This window comes from Protopterus annectens, chromosome 3.part1 (genome assembly GCF_019279795.1).
Source record: "Protopterus annectens isolate FY-2018-M chromosome 3.part1, PAN1.0, whole genome shotgun sequence".
NCBI classification, from domain to species: domain Eukaryota; kingdom Metazoa; phylum Chordata; order Ceratodontiformes; family Protopteridae; genus Protopterus; species Protopterus annectens.
This window is the reverse complement of record NC_056732.1, coordinates 1,385,920,436-1,385,939,883: the sequence shown is the minus strand read 5'-3', so window position 1 is coordinate 1,385,939,883 and position 19,448 is coordinate 1,385,920,436. Positions and strand designations below refer to the sequence as shown.

At 36.2% G+C, this 19,448-nt stretch overlaps 1 protein-coding gene across 1 annotated transcript in view; it reads right to left on the bottom strand.

Moving 5' to 3' along the window:
• The window catches only part of LOC122797784 (kinesin-like protein KIFC3), a gene marked incomplete at its 5' end in the record, with an annotated part of 595,169 nt that extends 579,161 nt beyond the window's left edge, over positions 1-16,008 (bottom strand). The window contains 2 exons of the mRNA XM_044066305.1: positions 11,253-11,511; positions 15,838-16,008. Coding sequence (XP_043922240.1) covers positions 11,253-11,511; positions 15,838-16,008 — 430 coding nt within the window. The remainder of the gene's footprint in view (positions 1-11,252; positions 11,512-15,837) is intronic.
• Positions 16,009-19,448: the final 3,440 nt, after the last annotated feature.

Here is a 19,448-nt window from a genome sequence, read left to right as displayed (position 1 = left end):
ATCACTTGACCTGGCTATTTTAAGAGGGATACATAAAGAACAGTTCTTTTTACATGGGGTTTCAGTCAAAAAGGATTGTTTCCTCATAAACAAACTGATATATGAAGTTGTTTGGCAGACATCAAATGCCTTCTCTCCAAGCATGAACCAGATGTGAGAAGGGGTACAAAGAACCCTAATGGTTGCCTGGACAATAGCCTCAATCTGTCAGCTCATCCAATTGAGTATGCTCCTAGTACAGGAATGAGTGGTCTGAGTCTCGTGGGAGGAGCTTGATGACTGGCAGGCATGGAGAAAAAGTGCCAAGGAAAAAAATCTGTAAGGCAAACAACCTGTTAATTTCAAGTACCTTCTCTCAGCAATATAAGCAGTAACAGTACTCATGAACTTCACCAAATGGATTCCACAAAAATCAAACTGACTACATTTGTGCAAGTAAATTACATCGAAGCCCAATAATATAAATAAATATAAAACTGAGGCTGACAAGATGCTAGTATGCAAAATCAAAGTAAAGCTGAAAAAAGTAGGACAGTCTGGTACTTAGTAAAGTACGGTCTTGAATATATACCACTGGAGTTCAAAAACTCTACAAAAGTTATTTGCTGCATCAGAGACTAAAAGCAGAGTACCAGAAAATGAAAAGATATATGAAAAGATATCAAGCAAATTGTATTGCATGAAAGTGAAAAATGCCAGTAAAAAGTGAAAAAGCAAAAATGGTAAAACAGGGCGACTAAGAAATCCTTGATTATTGCTCAGAAGCATAGAGAAACTAAAGCCACAAAAGAAAGACATGCAATTGTGGATCTTTTCTGAAATTTCCAATGTGCTGTAAGATCAATCAAAAGAAAGTACCACAACATGCAAGGAGTTAGAATCAGAAAATAACAGATGAAAATAAGATCAGTTTTCTTAAAACCATGAGAGCTGAACAGGAAATTCCAGTCTTGAACTGGAATGTTGGAATGATACTCAAGGATCTATGCTGAATGATGCTAAGAAAATTAAGAAAAGATCGAAAGACTAGTCGGAGGCATTATACTATAAACAGGAAACAGATCAGCAGCCATTTCAGGCTGTGGCTTATGATCAGGAACCAAGAGTGATGAAGGAAGACGGAACAATGAAAGCTTTAGAGATAACAAAGCAAAGCACTAGCTATGGATGGCATTCCCACTGAAGTACATTACAGCACTTGCATGTAGCTGTTTAGAAGAAAACATCATGGCTGACTGACTAAAAACAAGATCTGTGCTTATACCACTTATTGAGAAAATTATTACACAAGCATTCAATTCCACATGCCAGCAAGATTGTTCTCAAGATTATTCAGTGAGAATTATAACTTTATTTGGAAAAAAGAATTACCAGAAATGTAAACAGGATTCAGGAAACAGCAAAGAACAAGAGACATAATTGTGGATGTGAGATGGCTCACCTAAAAGATAAAAGAATAGCAAAAAAAAAATCTACATGTTGTTCACTGAATATACTCAAAAAACACAACAAATAAATGCCATGAGTAAGAAAAACTTCAGGAGGTATAAGTCACCATTTAACTTTTATTCGTCTTCTGGTACCTCGGCCTTTAGCCTTCAAGGAGCAGCTAATTTTTTTATCCAAACATAACGGACAAATGGGAGGTTAATCTTTAGTGTTTTGGCACGACCTAGTATTAGTACTGGAAATTTTAGGAGGGAATTGAATAGGCTTGAATGCAGAATGATCCTAAACTATCATACATTATATCCCAGAGGTATGAATCTGGACAGTAACATCACTTTATAGTAATGAATGCCAATTGATATAACATATTTATGTAATTTTGTATATGACAGGGGTAGGATCTTAACATTTTGTAAACAGTTATATACACACACACACACATATATATATATATAAGTTATGGGATGTTATGTTATATTCTTGTTAAGAAATGATGGTTGATTTTCAGATCAAATATATGGATGTGTATTATATTATATTTTTATGACAGATAAAATCTGTTTCTTAGAAATAATGAAATAGAATATGAAAAGGATTTATGTGCAATTAGGTAATTTCACGGTGGCACTTTAAAATTCAGTGGTTTTCTGAATGCAGGTTTGCACATGGTTAATTGTTTTATTGGTTAGATTGATATAATTAATTAATTACTTGAGGTATCAGGCTTGTATATAGGGAGTTTTTTTTCATTGCAAAATTATTCCTTGAAGGCGAAAGGCCGAGGTACCAGGAGACGAATAAAAGTTAAATGGTGACTTATTCCTCCTGAAGTTTTTCTGACTCATGATATTTATTTCTTGTGTTTTTTGAGTTTTCATTTGGACTGGTGATTTGGGTGTATATTAAAGGTTCACTGAATATAGAAAGGCCTTTGACAAGGTAAGTCTTGCAAAACTCTGGAGTACATTGAAAAGCATGGTATACCAGAGCACCTCATGTTCTTCTGCACACTCTACATTGATTGAGAAGAAAGAGTTCATACAGAACAAGGAGAAACAGAATGGTTTAAAACTGGTAAAGGTGTGCAATAAGATGGCATGCTTTCCCATTACCTGATTAATTATAGGTAAAATAAATAATCAGAGAAGCAGGACTGTATAAACAAAATCAAGCTGTGAAAATTAGAGGTAGAATTATCAACAGCATTTGTTATGCCGATGATGCATTACTGGGTGAAAGTGAATACAGTTTGAAGTCTCTACCAAGATTAAACAACATAGTCTTGAACTGAGTTTGCACCTTAACATAAAGGAGACAAAGATCATTATAACTGGTAAAATCAATAATATTTTTCTTGATGGAGAAGAAACAGAAATAGTAAACAACTTCATCCTGCTTGGATCAATACTCAGTAATGAAACAACAAGCAATCAACAAATCTGATGAAGAATTACATTTGGAGGAATGATCATGATGTATCTTCCAATGCAGAGGTGTATATTTATGTACAATGTTTTTTGACTTTGTCAGGATATTGTATTTTCAATAACTTCATATGGATCTGAAAGTTGGACAGTGAAGAAACAAGACATGCAGAAAACTGATGTTTTTGAATTATGGTGTAGGTGAAGAATAGTGCATATTCAATGGCCTGCCCGAAAAACAAATCAGTTGGTACTATAGGAAAATAAACTTGGCTATTGCCTGGAAGCTCAGATGACAAGACTTTGATTTTCATACTTTAGACATACCATGCAATATAGAAATATTACCATTAAAATAATGTAAAAAGGAAGACCTGCAATGAAAATAATTGAGTTATTTATCCTTTGTTGACAAGTTAGTCCCAGTAGGTCAGGTTCTTCTTTTCAGGGGAGACCCGAGATGGCATTTATTCTACTGGGAGAAATTTGGAATGGGTATTGGAGAACTTCTCCTAGTCTTTGCAGTAGATGCTGTGAGATCTTTTATATCCACCTGAGCTACCGCCAACTCAAGCAGACAGGATCTTAATTTAACATATCATCTGAAGGACAACACAATCAGCAGTGCAGCACTCCCATAATGCTGGACTGCAATGTCAGCAATCTAGTCACTTGGAGTGGCAACAGAACCCACAGCCTTACGGTCTTCAACACTAAAAGTGAGTATCCTACTTGATCCTGACACTGCTGATACAACTACAGCAATGGATGTCTCTCTATCAGTAATTAGTCCAGTCCAGACCAATCCAGTCTTGTATTGGAGTAAATAAAACCTAAGCATTTTAGAAATGTGATAATGTAACTTAATAGCTGTCTGACTGAAGACAGAATACAATTCAGGACAATAATCCATAGGGCCGCTATGAGTTGACATTGACTCGGCACTCAACAACAGCAGCAACATATAGCACTAATTGGACCACTTTTGGAACTGAGTACCCTTTAATTTAACCTACTATATCATCTGGTACAGTTGGAGATGGAGCAAAGATTTCCTACAAAGAGAATGAAGGACCTAAAGGGTTGTCTTACAGTGAAACATCACCTTACAGTCTGTTACCCTCCTCCACAGACAACCTGCTGGCCAGAGTTTACTCTCGGCTTCCTAACCGACACTAAGACTTACTCCTTACTGTTCTCACTCCTCAACTGTTTGATTCTCTTATATTTCCTTCACATTTTTCTAGACTTGGACTCCCATTATTTGTCTCTGACTGACTCTCCTCAGTGGCACTGCATGCCTTCACGAAACTCAGCCTTAGTCTCCCTTCCTTAAGTCTATCTTTCCTAGCTCCCGCCCTTCCTTCCTTCATTAAGTTTATTCATCATCAACTCAGCACACTTATCCTCCTCTTTAAGGTAAAAAAAATGCATGTTTTTATTTTTACTTTTCTGTATAAGTTTCCCCACAAGTAAATTGCTCTATAATTTATACAACAGTGAAGTTCACTGTTGGGACATCTACCTTTGGGATATATTTTTAGTAAATTATTTCTAAACATTTTGCCAGCTCAAAACAAAGAACTTTGTCTGCTATTACTGCTCCCTTGTTTTAGACTACAGCAGCTCCACTGGTACTCTGTCCTTTCAAATGGGGTCCATTGATTGTTTTTAGCAGTCCCCCTCCTACACTAAATTTATCCTCTCCACTTCTCCAAACACTAACTCCACACAAAGACTCTTCTCTAACATATCACTCCCATCTCATCTTACAGCTACCTTCACATTTTCTCCGCTCCTGCTTTCCATACTGCCTTTTCACTTGTCCTGTCCTTTTCTACAATTTTACGCTCCTTTTACCCTCCTACTTAATTTTCCACTCTAGACAACAGATACACCCCCTTCTGCTGTTAATCTATTACTCATTAGCTACACACAAACACTAACTCTACACATGCTTTTTTACTACTCATGACACTCCTCTGAGATATGCTGTACCCCCACTTATGCATACTTCTTCCTTTCATATACTTAGCCCAACTTATATCCTGCCAACAGCCCCTACTTAACAGCTATCTCAGCAACACCATACTGCTCCCCCACTCCCAATTAACTACCACTACAGCTTCACTATCGCACCCTCCTTTTACAATGCATCAAATATTGACCTTTTTAAGAACAGGTACCTATACTGCAACTCCTCCCTGCTCAAACTAGGTATTAAACCCAGGCTGAAATACAAGCAGTCTTACACCTGCAACTTCTTTTTCCTGTATTTAAAAGCTTAATCCAGGCCCAAACATCTATTCTAAACACAAGAATTCCACTAAATATCAAAATAACCCTGCCCAACAACTGCTGCAAAACAGCTCTCTAACCTTCACCTGTAGTCAAGTAACCTCGAAAGTATTCATAACAAACTGCCAGAATTGCATGCCTGGACAACATATTGCAACCCAAATATACTAGTCATCACTAAATCCTGTCTCATACAAGATAAAAAAGACATTAAAATCTTACTTGCTGGATACAACATTCTAAGGCAAGAAAGGACTCTTCAAAAAGGAGGCAAGATAGCCATCATCTTAAAAATAATGTAAGTATTGCCCTATACCCACTAGACCCTTAATATGTCTTCTCTCAACATCAACATACCTCCAGAGCCTATGCATAATAGGTGTCTACATACCCCAGTAATAACATAACACTGCTGAAAAATTTGTCTCCTGGACATCAACCAATATGTTTCAAGAAATTATAATATTAGGAGACATGAATAGTGACTGGCTAATAACAGGAATTCCATTACAAATAAACCAGACAAAATAAATTATGCCAATACTTTTCCTGTCACCCTTAGAGACCACCTGCCAGTTCTTGCAATATGAGAGCAACATTAATACCCAAAAACAAGATTGCTATAAATTTTCTTGCAATCTCTCCACCTTCAGCAAAGACACTTTTTATTATAAACTTAAAATGAATAAACTGTGGAGTGTTAAACACAATCAACTTAGATGAAGCAGCAGCACTCTTTAACATAACATTTTGTAAAAATACTAAACAAGACTGCACCCATAAGGACCAAAAGAATTAAATCAAACCTGGCTCCCTGACTAACAAAGGAAACTAAACAGCTCATGTAAAACAGGGATAAAGAATGGAGAACCGGGAAAAATCCAGTACTAATGTCAACAAACAGAAGTACAATCATCTTGGAAATACTACTAAAATCAAAATCCAGTCTGCCAAAAAATATTATATAAAAGTGCAAACAGCAAATCAGAACAACCCTAAGATATTCTGGTCCACTAAAAACAAATGCCTACTACATCCAGCCCACATAACCCAACCCAGCCCAAAAATAGAGGTATCAGGAGACTCCAATTTAACTCATACTTTGTAGCTTCTGTTGTCTCTCTCTTAAACCCACAAACTTCTACAACTAGTATAACTCCACCAGACCCCACAGCTCATTCTCAAGCTCTCAAACTTCAACCTATCTCAACCTCCACTATTAGAAAACTATTTAATACTTAGAAACCCACCACCCTTACTTCAGACAACTTACTAGCCGAACATATCTAAATAGCTGTAGATGCTCTAGCATCCCCTGTTTCCATCTTAATAAACCAGTCTATCAAGAGTACTTCCCACTCTCTGGAAATACATAATTTCCCTACATAAGGATGGAAACTCCACTCATCTGTCCAATTACAGGCCATAGCCATCCTATCACCTCTGTCTAAAATACCTGAAAAGTGTATATAATCCCAAGTTCTTACCTACATTACTAATAACTCACTACTTTTCCCTACACAACATGGTTTCTAACTACATCACAGCACCACCACTGCCCTATTAAAGGAGAACCGCACCCACAGACTCAAAAAACATGTTTATTTTATCATGGTTTGGTGTTTCCTACATTTTAACACAACTTTGGGACTATTTATAGGTTTTTAAATATTTTAATGTGTAATTTCTGAGTCTGACTACATGGAGTCTGGCATCTTGAAGTAATTCTGATTGTTTAGTCTGCCTCTAGGTATTCCACAATGCAGTGCTTGTCTGTAAAGAAATTACATCATGCAGGCCTCTTTCTTCCTAAAACTCCTGTCACTGCATTGATTTTATATGCAAACACTGCTGTCTTTCAGTCAAAGTAACATTTCATGCCATACAAAGACTATTTAAAACACAAGCTGTGCAAATGCCACAGAACAAACTTACAAAGTGCTTTTTACTGCTGCATCTTTTTAGAATAACTAAATTGCATTCTTTTGTGAAGCCTGAATTGTACTGCTTTGACTCATCTCCCATCCCCCTTCATATCTAACTTCACTAGCTGTCAAAGTGCTAAGGGTAATTTGAGCTAGCTGCTGTGATTGACAGCTCACAGCAGGAGACTTGATTTGTCTACTGTTTCCTTGCTCCAGCCTTTACTTTCTGGGTGGGTAGGGGAAGGACCAGGGAGTTGTGACATCACAACATGGGTGGGTTTTTAGGAAAGTCATTGTGATCTCGGTTTAGGGAGGGATTGGCCAGAAAACTGCCTGTATTCATTGGCTTTGATGACATCAATGAATTGGAGACTGCAGCAAGCTTTTCCAGGGTGGGATAAAAGTTTTTTGAAAGTGAAAACACCACAGTACAGTAAGGTACTGTTCTAGTGGAGACAAACAGTCGATTTAAAATATTTTAAATGCTGTATTGTTGTTTATTCATAGCAGGGACAGTAAACAAGGAGAAAAAGGACAGAGAAGTTGAGCATTTAATAATATAATCCCATTATTGCCCTTTAAGCTTTTGAAGAGCAGTAAATCAAAGTAAAAACAACAATAATCTTGTCTCTTCCACACTCTTTGATGTGCCCAAAGCCTTTGACATGGTGTCACACCAAAAATGACTATACAAGATGTCTTCTCTAGGCTTCGATACTCTCACTATCACCGCCTAACAGTTACCTCTAAAACAGACAACAAGCTGTAAAGTGGAAAAACAACATCTCTTCATTTCTCCTAGAAACAGTGGGAATCCATCAAGGCCCTCTGTTAGGCCCACTGCTTTTTAATATATCCATTAATGACCTGCATTTAGCAACCAAACAAGCAATCATCATTTAATATGTAGACAATTTCACAAACATCTACTCTGCCAAAAACAAGTTTAAACAACAACAGGACACCCAAGAAGCTCTCCCACAGATTGAGACTTGGTTAACTGACTCAAAGCTCCTTATAAACCCCAACAAATCTAAACACTCACAGCTCCTTCTGAAACCCAACAAATGTAAACATATATTATTCATCCCTAAGCAATTACTGACCCAAAGAAATGCCTTCACAGTTCTCTCACCAAACAATACCAGGACAGAAATGGTAACCCATGGCAAACTACTAGGAGTTACTATTGATGAAAACCTAAAATTCAACCATCACATAAAACAGACTGTAAAGAAAACACATAGAAAAATTGGGAGCACTCTGTAGAACCCAACCCTGCCTAACAGAGTATGTTAGGTTAAGCCTTCCCTCATCTGTAATGTATAACATCTGTAAAAATATGTCTTTTGTAATTTGTGTGTATACTGATCGTGTCTAAATAACTAAATGTAATTTTTCTTTGTGGAGCTTTTCTCCCTGGGCCTCTGCTGAAAAAGGGCCTTTTCGGCTCAGTCAGACACCCCGGTTAACAAATGTAAAATAAATAAATCTCTTCTTATCCTTACTCTCCTATACACACACCCCTAAACTCATCAATCTACAATCCAATCAACTCTCCTTACTTGACACGTATTATAATAAAAATTGCAAAATTTCCTGCCATCATTAGAGGGCACATCACTACCTTGCACTAAAGCAACTTCAGGGGCTGGAATTAAGGCACTGTTTAACCTGCTCAAAGCTTCTTATGACACACAAGCTTACATATGACAAAGACAAATTTCCAGATGTAAGCAATATTCTCCAACTTTACAGTCCCAAAAGATCACTATGCTCTTTTAACAAGAAGTTGCTAACTGTAACTAAATCAAACAATACTGATGGAGACTCCCTATAATCCTCCTCTCTCAAAAACCTGGAATTCCATACCTCTATCTCTACTAGAATGTTAGAAAACAATAAATCTTTAAACTACACTTAAAGGATCACCTAGAAAATACTTGGCTATGCTGTTGCACCTCTCCTGGGATAACCTAAACACTGCCTCTCTCACAACCTATTTTCCTGGGCCTCTCTTAATGTCTCTAATACTCCTCCTTGTATAACCACAAGCTGGTCTACTGTTCTTTATACTTTAAAGAACCTCCTACTCTTATTGTCAACCTCACAATTTACAAAAAACTGTTCTGCCACAAAGCATTGTAGCAAATTCTATAATATCAGTCATAAATTATTTGTTTTCATTTTCTTGTCCTCACATGTAACACTACAGTGTATGTTATTCTGATGTGTACTATTTCCATACTAGTTGTAAAACATCTTTACCCAACTGTGACTAACTGATATTGGCCTAAAATGTATTTATGCTTATTATCTAAAATGTATTAATTATTTTTTTTACATGTTTACTTGTTTTATTGTAGAGTTTTTTCTTTCTGGACCTCCACTGAAAAGGGGCAGTTTGTCTACCCAGTCAGACCATCCTGGTAAACAAATGCAATAATTAAATAAATAATAAATTAAAAACCACAAATCTATCTCTTCTTTGACTGTTATTGCCTTTATAGGAGAGACCTGGCAAAGCATTAAATGACTTATCATTGGAAACCTTTTGCTTAGAATATTATCCTAATGCACAATCTCTATGCAAATTAATATCTCTGTACCATGAAATGTGATAACCTCATATCACAAGGACTTCTACACCCCTAGAATAAACTCCCTCTCACAATTAAATTCAGACCTTTATTTCATACTTTCAGAAAGAAAGGAACTGGATGACTACAAGGGTACTCACAAATTTAAACCTGTAATACAGACAATTAAACTCCATGCATCATATCTATAAACATATGAACACAAGAATCACAAAGATGTCATCAGTCATCCCCCCACCTAATTGTATGGCTCCTTCTCTTTTTCCTGTAGTGTCACTAGCAGCACAGAAAAATTGCTTATATTGTCTATATCACTTCCATGACCATATTGTAAACATTTGGCAGAGAATTGTCAATTAAATTTTAATTTAAATAAGCGCAATACATTTTGGAAATAATAACCTTTTTAACTATATAAATGAATATGCAGTGTTGGGGATCTATTCATCCAGAATGGCTGAGGATGAATTGGCCTGCACACCATAAGAGAGTGGTTAATAATGGAAAATATTTGGTTACATGATATAAAGTATGCTATCAAGGGATGCAAAAATGTTATCACTCCAGTGCTAGTCATTAATGGGGTTGTATCTGGAGAACTACATTCCCTTTTGCACATGGCATCTAGTTAGGTAAAAATTATTTGGTGTATCTACAGGAGGTTCATAAACATGATCAGTGGGTTTGTGATTGTAAGGAAATGTTCATGAATATGGAGATATGCAGTTTTTAATCAAAAGACATTAATGGGACTTTTAAAGGCTAAGGCAGAAGGGCTGACATAAGAGAAAAATAGAGAAGAAGGAGAGAATATGGAGAATATCTGACAGTTAAAATGACAAGCTTGGATCAGTTGAGATTTTTTTCTTTGCTATAAAAGAGGTAACTGGATAAAAAAAAATAACTGTGTTAGAGAACCAGACTGTCAGGCATCACTAGTATTATGAAACCTGGAATACTTTACATAAATTCATAGGGTCAGCTGGAAGGAATGTTAGTTGGAACTGATGGGCTTGCATCATTTTTTTCCTACCGGTAGCTGTTACAGATAAATGTATCAGGATCTTTTTGTAAACTGCATGGGTGTCCTTCAATGTGTAGATCACATAGGTTTCACTGTTCAGGATAATAATACAATGTTATCAAAACCCCTGAGTATAAATAAAGCTTTACCACATACAACTCTACACTGATGCCTTTATGTACTGCATGAGCTTCATCTTCTTTCCTATGATGAAATAAGAACCTGTGCAGGAGACATGGTATTATGTCATATTGTTACTTACTTCCTGTGCTTTATTGAGCTATGTTATTGTAGCAGCTGTGTTACCATCACTTCACGTGCATTTGCCCATACAGTATTTTACAGATCACTTAGAATGTTTTATTGAATCTCCACACTGCCTAAAGAAAGTCTTGCTAGTGTAGTATTACTAGTATTAGTATTAGTAGTATTGTATAGACTTTTCCATGCACTCCACTCCATACAGTTTTTATTTTACAAGATATCTATGTAACAGCTGGTTACATTATGCAAACAGATATCTGCGACTAACCTGCCATCTGTAGTTTGCATACCAGGTTTTGCTGCTCACTAATAATCCCCTCTAGATTTTCAATTAGGCTTAGCTTGTCTCTCATCTTCTGTCGATAGGCCTTGCGTAGCATCTTCAGTTGTTTCTTTCGCCGGGCTTCTTCATGGCGCAGCCGACTCCGGTACTCACTAGCTTGCTCCTGCAGCCGTTGCATATGAGAATAATGCTCAAGGAAGGAAAGTATGTGTGACATCACTGAAACAAGGGGGGAGTTATGTGTCTGGGGTTCATGCAATGCCACAGAAATATTATCCCAAGAAACACAAGGATATGGAGGTAGCATGGTATGATATTATAACCAGAAAACAGAAGCATAAAGGATCATTTTAATGGTGGTGATTAAAGCATGATTCAAAAAAAGATAAAGGAAATGTTGAAGAATACAGACAGGGACATTACAGAAAAGAAAAGTCAACAAAAATACAAGTGAAAATGGTAATTAAAGGGGAACAAGAGGAAGAAGAAAAGAAAAAGTAATGGTTAGGAGCTTTGAAAAATGTTAACTGATCTAAAGGAAAGTGTGCTCAAGTATCTTAGAGCTACATATTCATCGCTTTTGTTTTTTTCTTGTCAGATCCCACTCTGTTAGACCACATGCTTACTTCTGCAGACTTATCTTTTACTGGATTTTAAGGAAAGCAGATGCCTGTATTTGAACAAACAAGAGTGTAGTGGGGCATATGCCTTAGAAACCAATGTGCCCACATTCATTTTGAGAAACTAACATTTTGACAAACTCAGTGGCAATAAATGCTCTCATTTGTTGCCAAATGTGTGACATCACCCCTTCAGTTATGAAACAGACAGTCAAATCTTGGCATGAGCCAGTTAAGGAGCTGAACGTACATTAATGCATTTTTTGTCACTTTACTAAATACTCAGAATCAAATACAATCTTCACATTGTACAGTCAGAAAGCTTGTAGTCAAAAAATTGTAGTGCATTTTAACAATAAATTATAACTCCATGAAAGCAGAACATGTTCTTAGTTATACAGTTGGGTGATAGAGAGCAATCCCCTCATTCAGTCAGAAACATATATTATTGTGTGCAACAGGGATGCTGTGTACAAACAAGCAAATTATCATCGAAAAAGACTTTAGCTTAGTGAATAGTTCAAGAAGAAGACACAGTAGTTCAACAGTCAAAGGGTCACCGTGCATAATAGGAAGGAAGCAACTATTTTATGAAACCATGAACCATTCAGCAGCCCAGTAAAATGAAAAGTAGCCAGCACCTGAAGTCTGAAGCAGCCTAAATGAGTCTCACAATTCAGTAGCATCACCTCCCGTTCCAACCTATGCACTTAGCCATTTACATGGTGGTCCTAAAGTACCTGTAACACAACCCTGAATCCAATTGAAAGAGTTAACGTTTCACTTTTTTAAGCCCTAAGCCTAATCTTAGCACTTATGATGAGGGTCTAAATTAACCATAATTTGTTTGGGTCTTTCGGCTTTTCCCGGTTAGGGGTCGCCACAGCGGAACTCCGGTCCACTAATGATTGGCAGTAGATTTTTACATGCTGGCTTGCCAGGCCTAACGCACAACCTTCAACGAAGGAACACCCATTCATGCATGTCGCAACACAGAAGACACTCTAACTGAGAATCGAACGGGCAACATCTAATAGTAATTATTCAGGTCAAAGCCAGTAATGAACTGGGATTAAGGCCTAAACCAAAAATAACTATCACCTTACCCCAATGGTTATGGAATAACATAACTATAATCATAATGGATAGAGTTATATACTTTAACTAGCTGTTTCTCAGCTGCACTGAAGGGCTAAGAACATGCAGCTACATTTTATGTTATGGTGCCTCATCACCCACCCACTTAAATGAATAACATACTTGATGGACCTCCATCAGGGCTAGTTGTATCTCTAACAAAAATGTAAATTTATAATGCATTTTCATTTTGTTGCCAAGCTTTCCAATGTTTCTATTAATCCACCCTAACATTTTAAAGTAAACTCAAAACATTATTTTTCAAAGAAGTCAAGAAACAGGAGATTCACAGCAAAGATATGCAGTCCACTGAATTTTAAGTCTCAGACTAGTGTCAGACTACTACTTTGGGAAATGCCCTGGAAAGCCCAATCAGTATTCACATCAAAAAGTGTGGCAGTACTCAAAATGATCTATAATACAGTGCAAGCTGCCCATGGTACACAGAAACCATACAAATGAGCATAATTGTATAAAAAGCATTGCTAATGCAATCCATTATCAGCTCTACTGTGTACAAAGGCCATTACCTAACAAATTGCTGCCACACATTTACAGCTAGCAACTGGCATTATGTCACTCAGCTAGGGTGTAGAAAGACACACCCCATATTCTACTTGTACTACAAATGTAGACAAGCCACATAGCAACCTCCAAAAACATACACCTTAACAATCTCAAATGCAGCTCTTCATATATTACTGCATGCATATATGAGACTACAAAGTTGGTGAAAATAACAAAATACAGACAATTAAAACATTATTCCTGTAAACCATTTCAGCTGTTACTGAAGCACTGAAGCTCTGTAGTTCCGCCAAGGAACAAGTTTGGGCTGTTGACCATGTAGGAAAGCCAACAGCATTTTGAAACATCAACTGACAATGACTTTAGTCATGGAGTACCAGACTATTAGATGCAAATGTTACCCTGAACAAATGAATGGGCAAAAAGCTGCTTCTAAAGAACAAAAATTATGAATTTATGACCTTCTCCTGCACATGAAGAATCTCCCAGTAATGTACCACTTGTTTCACTATTAGCAAACACATACTCTATGGGATACATGCAAATTCAGCCACAAATACATGGGTACCCATTTGTGTGCTTACACATTTGCATGAATGTGTCTGTTTGTGAGTGTACTTGTGCATGAGTGTGTGTGTGTGCGTGTGCGTGTGTGTGCTTAATTCAGGTTTCTCCAAGTTTGTTTCATTTTACTAAGGATTTGAAGCAAATGTGTTTTTGGTGGGTTTGGTTCAGGTTTGTTTGCATAGCTGATGCAGCAGCAGACAGTGTGGAACTTCTTGTTGTGCGTGTGTGTTTTTTATTCATGTGATCATATGTCATGCAGCTGTGGGATGGCTCTGACACAGCACAGTGAGTACTGCCACTCCAAAGCACAGTACTATTGAGTCTGCTACTTTGTATTCCTTATTCTCAGCTTCTGTGGTGAAGGGAAACCCACTGACTATGAAGACCTGAAATGGTACATTTTATTGGAGAATTAAGGAATGAAGCACATACTCATTACATTCGCCAGTGCAAACAAAAAAGCTGTGGAGGTCCTGGTAATGATACCTTTTAAAGCTGAATGGTGAGGAGTCATCAACAAATTCACCTGTAATTGTGTACTCTATACCAGAACTATGTGGTGTCATTAGACATTCAGTGGGCAACAGAAAGCAAGCTGCAGTATATTCAGCCAGTGCAAATGAATTGTCAGATAGTGAAAGACACTGCAGTTGTAATAAGTGCCATTTATACTAGGCCGATAAGGAGAATACAAATCAGAAGCAGGGGGGTATCTAACGCTATTGGTAAAGGTGGGGCTGAGGTATTCAAGATGGCTAAAGTCTGGCAACTTGCTTATAAAAGTTTATTTATTTAGACTTGGTATTGACCAGTTCATGGTCCCATGCAAAAAAAATATCCCTTTTCAGACAGAAACTGCGTTAACAGAACTGCTGAAATCTCTCCCAGTTACTTTCTCAGTGCTACAGAAGCCAAGGCAAATGGTTTCTTTTATTAATCAAAGATGTGAGAAGAAGGATTGTGGGTGGATAATGGCCTGTTTGTCAATTCTTTTTAGAATGTCGGAAAATAAATGCTTTGAGAGGACTATCAGCACAGCCTCTTGTATGGAAACTCTTTAAAACAAAGAAAATGAGAAGCAACTAACATTTATATCAGATGTAATAAGAAAGAAGATAGGCATGTTGGTAGCGTGTCGTGTTATGGAAGATAAAAAGCAGAACATTTGTTCATATCAGTAAGAACCATTTTCTTTCCATATTATCAAAAAGAGTAAAAAAACAAGCTGTAAACAAAATCACTGCAAAGCAAATTCTGATGAATGATGAGCACTTCATGGTACTGCAATAAAGGGGCTTGGAATTGCTGTAGAGAAAGTAACTCTACTGGTCTAGCATCATTTCTCACTGTCTCCTTTGGATTCCTTTTATGACGGCACAGCAAGATTACTGTTCATTTTGGCACTGCAGAATGTTTTATACTCTCGTGCATTTAACAGAAAGAATCAAGTATACTATAATATGTCTTCAATAACTCATGGTCACTGTTCCAGCACATTAGCTTTGCTTACTGTATTAGGAATAAAATTAATTCTGACATTTCTGTTGCAATCTTTGAAAATAACCAGTTGTTCTCTTACCAAAGTACTTACTCTTTGTAAATTAACATAATGGAATGTTACAGAAGTGTGAATAAACTGCTGAATTACAATCAATTATTATAAGGAGTACCTCATTCCAAAATGATGCTGCAGTAAAAGTTAACATGGGCTAACCTACCTTTTCACTAAGACCTTCTTTATCAACTACTGAGGCCTTGCCCTCACAAAGTTCTTGTTTAAGGGACAAAAATTCTGTAAGAGGAGAGGTGACTTGACCCAGTATTCCAACATTTTCTTCCTCTTCATCGGTACCCTCACTAGATATATCGTTGTCTGAACTGTCTTTAAATAAATTAAAGAAACAGAAGTATCAGTACAAGAAACTAAAAAAAAAAAACACACTGATATTGAACAAGTAAAATTCAGCACACAAAAATATGCAGAGTCAAAAAATACTCCAGTTTTGCAAGTTAAAATAGGTAAGGCACTCAGTCTCAGACTGTTATAATTACTTCAATTAATAGATAAAATAAATTGCATAATAAGACACGTATTGCAGTATAGAACACACAGAGGAATAAAATACAAAAAAACATTCCCCAGATTGAAATATTCATGTCAGTTAAAGTGGGCATGGATTTGCATCTGAAATGTAAATTTTTTCTCTGTTTAATTCACAAGACTCTGTGGAAAATTTACTACTTAAACAATGCAGAGTCGATATAGAACTTAAATTAGATATATATTTACTCTTCATTTAACTTTCTGAAATTATTGTTCTACTAATGTCAAGTTTAGTAAATATATTTATTTACTCTACATTTCACTTTTACAGATTATTGCTTCCTAATGCCAGTGTTTACATTCCTACTCCAAAAAGTTCCACTTTATCCCTTTTTCATTGCAATATCATTTGCAATAGTATATGTGTCTGCTGACATAATAGTGTGTAAGTATTCCAAAATCAATTCAAAGCTTTGCTCCATCTTGACAGTCTAAAAGCTGTCAGAAGGTCAATCTACATAACACATTGCATGTTTGCTGTTACGTGAAAAAATCCTGCATATTAATGCTTTATCATTGAGAGATGTATAATGTGCATAACCTGCACTTATAGAAGGTACATATGCCATATTATTCAAGAAGCTGCAAAGCAAATGTTTGCTCACCGTCTTTACAGCTACATAACCTTTAAACATGTACCTGTCTACATGAAGAACACACATACGTAGTTTTCTGCAGTTATACTTTGTCTTTCTCTTAGATCTCTGGAACTCCATGTTTATGGAATAATATCGTCATAATCCATCAGCCTGTTTAAATGGGGTCTTTGGAGTGTTGGAATTCTTAGAGAGCACTGATAAAGTGCTGTAATATGACCTTCATATCTTGCAATCTCTTCCCTTACTGGACATTGTTACCTCTTTATCCTTCTGCTGCACTACAGATACCAGGGCTTCAGGACTTACATCCTTCTGCAGTCCCCCTTTGATACGTGTCTAGTAGCTGTCTCTCAATAATTGTTTTCTAACAGATAAATTAATCTTATCCTTACCTTTTTGTGTCCCACAGTCATATCATACTCATCTGCCTACTACTTTGCATAGCCACATAATCCTTATTCTGATATCCAATAGATCTCTATACATCCTGTTTATAAATTACAACTGTCCACACCATGAGTCCTTGCATGTGTCTGCAGTTTCTTGGATTCTTCGCCGACCTCCTGGTAACTAATAAACTGTACTTCTACTCTTGGCATAATCAGTTACTAAAACCATGGTGAATACTTCCAAGGTTTGTTTTGCATACCTGGATAAAACACTTGCATTATGCTTACTATTATTTCTGGTTAATGCTCAATATTTTGGTACATTATGAAATTTACAGCACCATAACCAATATAGAAAGTATGATGCATTTCTACCTTGTAATTCTATTGCTGATATGGTGTATACATTGTTTATAGTAATGTATATAAATTGCTTTTTAAATGTATACATTTTATTTTATATCATAATAGTGAAGGTTACATAGTATAAAGTATACCATTCTGTTTTAAATTCTTCAAACATTAGCAATACAATTATTGTAAAATCAAAACAAATAACATGTAAAAAACTGCTGGGAAGAAAGGAATAAATGTGAAAGCAATTCAAACTCATACATTGTTGTTTGCAACATGTGTTATTTAGATTCCCCCTGTATATTTTATTTCTGAGAGTTAAAACTAAAGAAAAAAAACAAATCAGGTACAGCTGAAGTATTCATTTAAAGAGTATTACTATGAATATACCCAGCTTTGGATAGCAGTCTTGTAATGTAATGTTAGAGCTACTTCTTAAAGAAAGTACAGGATAAACCTATTGTATTGTTTGGATTGAAGGTATAAAATAGTGTTGGGGAAAGGAAGATTTCTGCCTGCTATCAATTGTTCATTGACTTTCTAGCTGTTGCTAATGACAACCAAAGTATATTATATTATACTATGAGAGAAGAACACTTTAAATAATTGGAAAACTAAAAACATGTATCAAATGTTTGGAAAAGAGTAACACATCCAATGACCAAAAGGAAGTGAAAGGTAAAGAAAAAATGTTCTGCAGCTTTCCCTGAAAGGGGTATATCTCACAATCAAAGAATAAACATTCATATATATCTCACAATCAAAAAGTAGACATTCTTAAGTCTCAGGGATTGTCGCACTACAGTTCTAACAATTTAGTTCCTGTGTGGGAAACATTTTAGCACATTCTAGCAAGTCTATACAGTATTAGAAAGATTGTAAGTATGAATTTCTACAAGAGGATTCCCTCGAATGGCAGTCATGTAATGACTAATGCAAATACAGAAACTACACACATTTGCTATGGGTATTATGCAAGCAATAATGGCCAACAGGGTGTTTGGTATTGTGTAAATAAAACCTGCCCAGGGAATTTCTGAGGCCCGATGCCTGTGGCACATTACTGCTCTTAGATAATTGGCAATTGTTTTGGATTTATTTTTGTTTTTTTTTTCTTTTTTTAAATTACTATATACATATTTAATATTTTTGACGCAAAATACTTCCTCTACTTACTGTTTCAAACATGCTGTATTATATGCTGGCAAATCATTGAAGGATGAAGTCACAGAATAATAAATTACATTTGAGTTTCAGATTTTATCTTACCTCTCAACTAATGAGGGAACAATTTTCAACAGAATCAGGGACAAATCCAGAAGTAATCAAGGACACCTAAGTATTAGTTCTCTTAACTTCAGACATTGACAGAATAAGAGAATGTGAATTAATATACATTTTCTGAAGTAAAAAAAATCTATAACTCTATTTATTGTCATATTTTATTACATGTAATTCACAGCATTTTCTCTAAAAGACACTAGTCTTAGAAGCAACTGAGGGAGGCAGAGCTAAAATTTGACTCAAAATCAGGGGTGTCCTTAAGGTAACAGGTATGGACTCCATAAAATGCATGCTAACATAAATGTATGTTAGCATAAATCCTGTCATTATAGCAACTTTCTAATTTTATAAGAGCAACATATACAATTTGTCCCAAGTCCCTATTTTTGAGTCTTTGTCCCCTCATTATTTTAGGCTTTATCTGGATTTTTTGGGTTAAGAGGTTGAGAGGTATACATACCTCTTAATTTGAAATGAGTTGCATTCACTTCTCAATCCCTCTGTCACACACACACACACACACTTCTGCTTTCATGCACGTAAGTACCCATACAGTCACACATGCAGACAGAATCATAAACAGACTTATACGCATACAC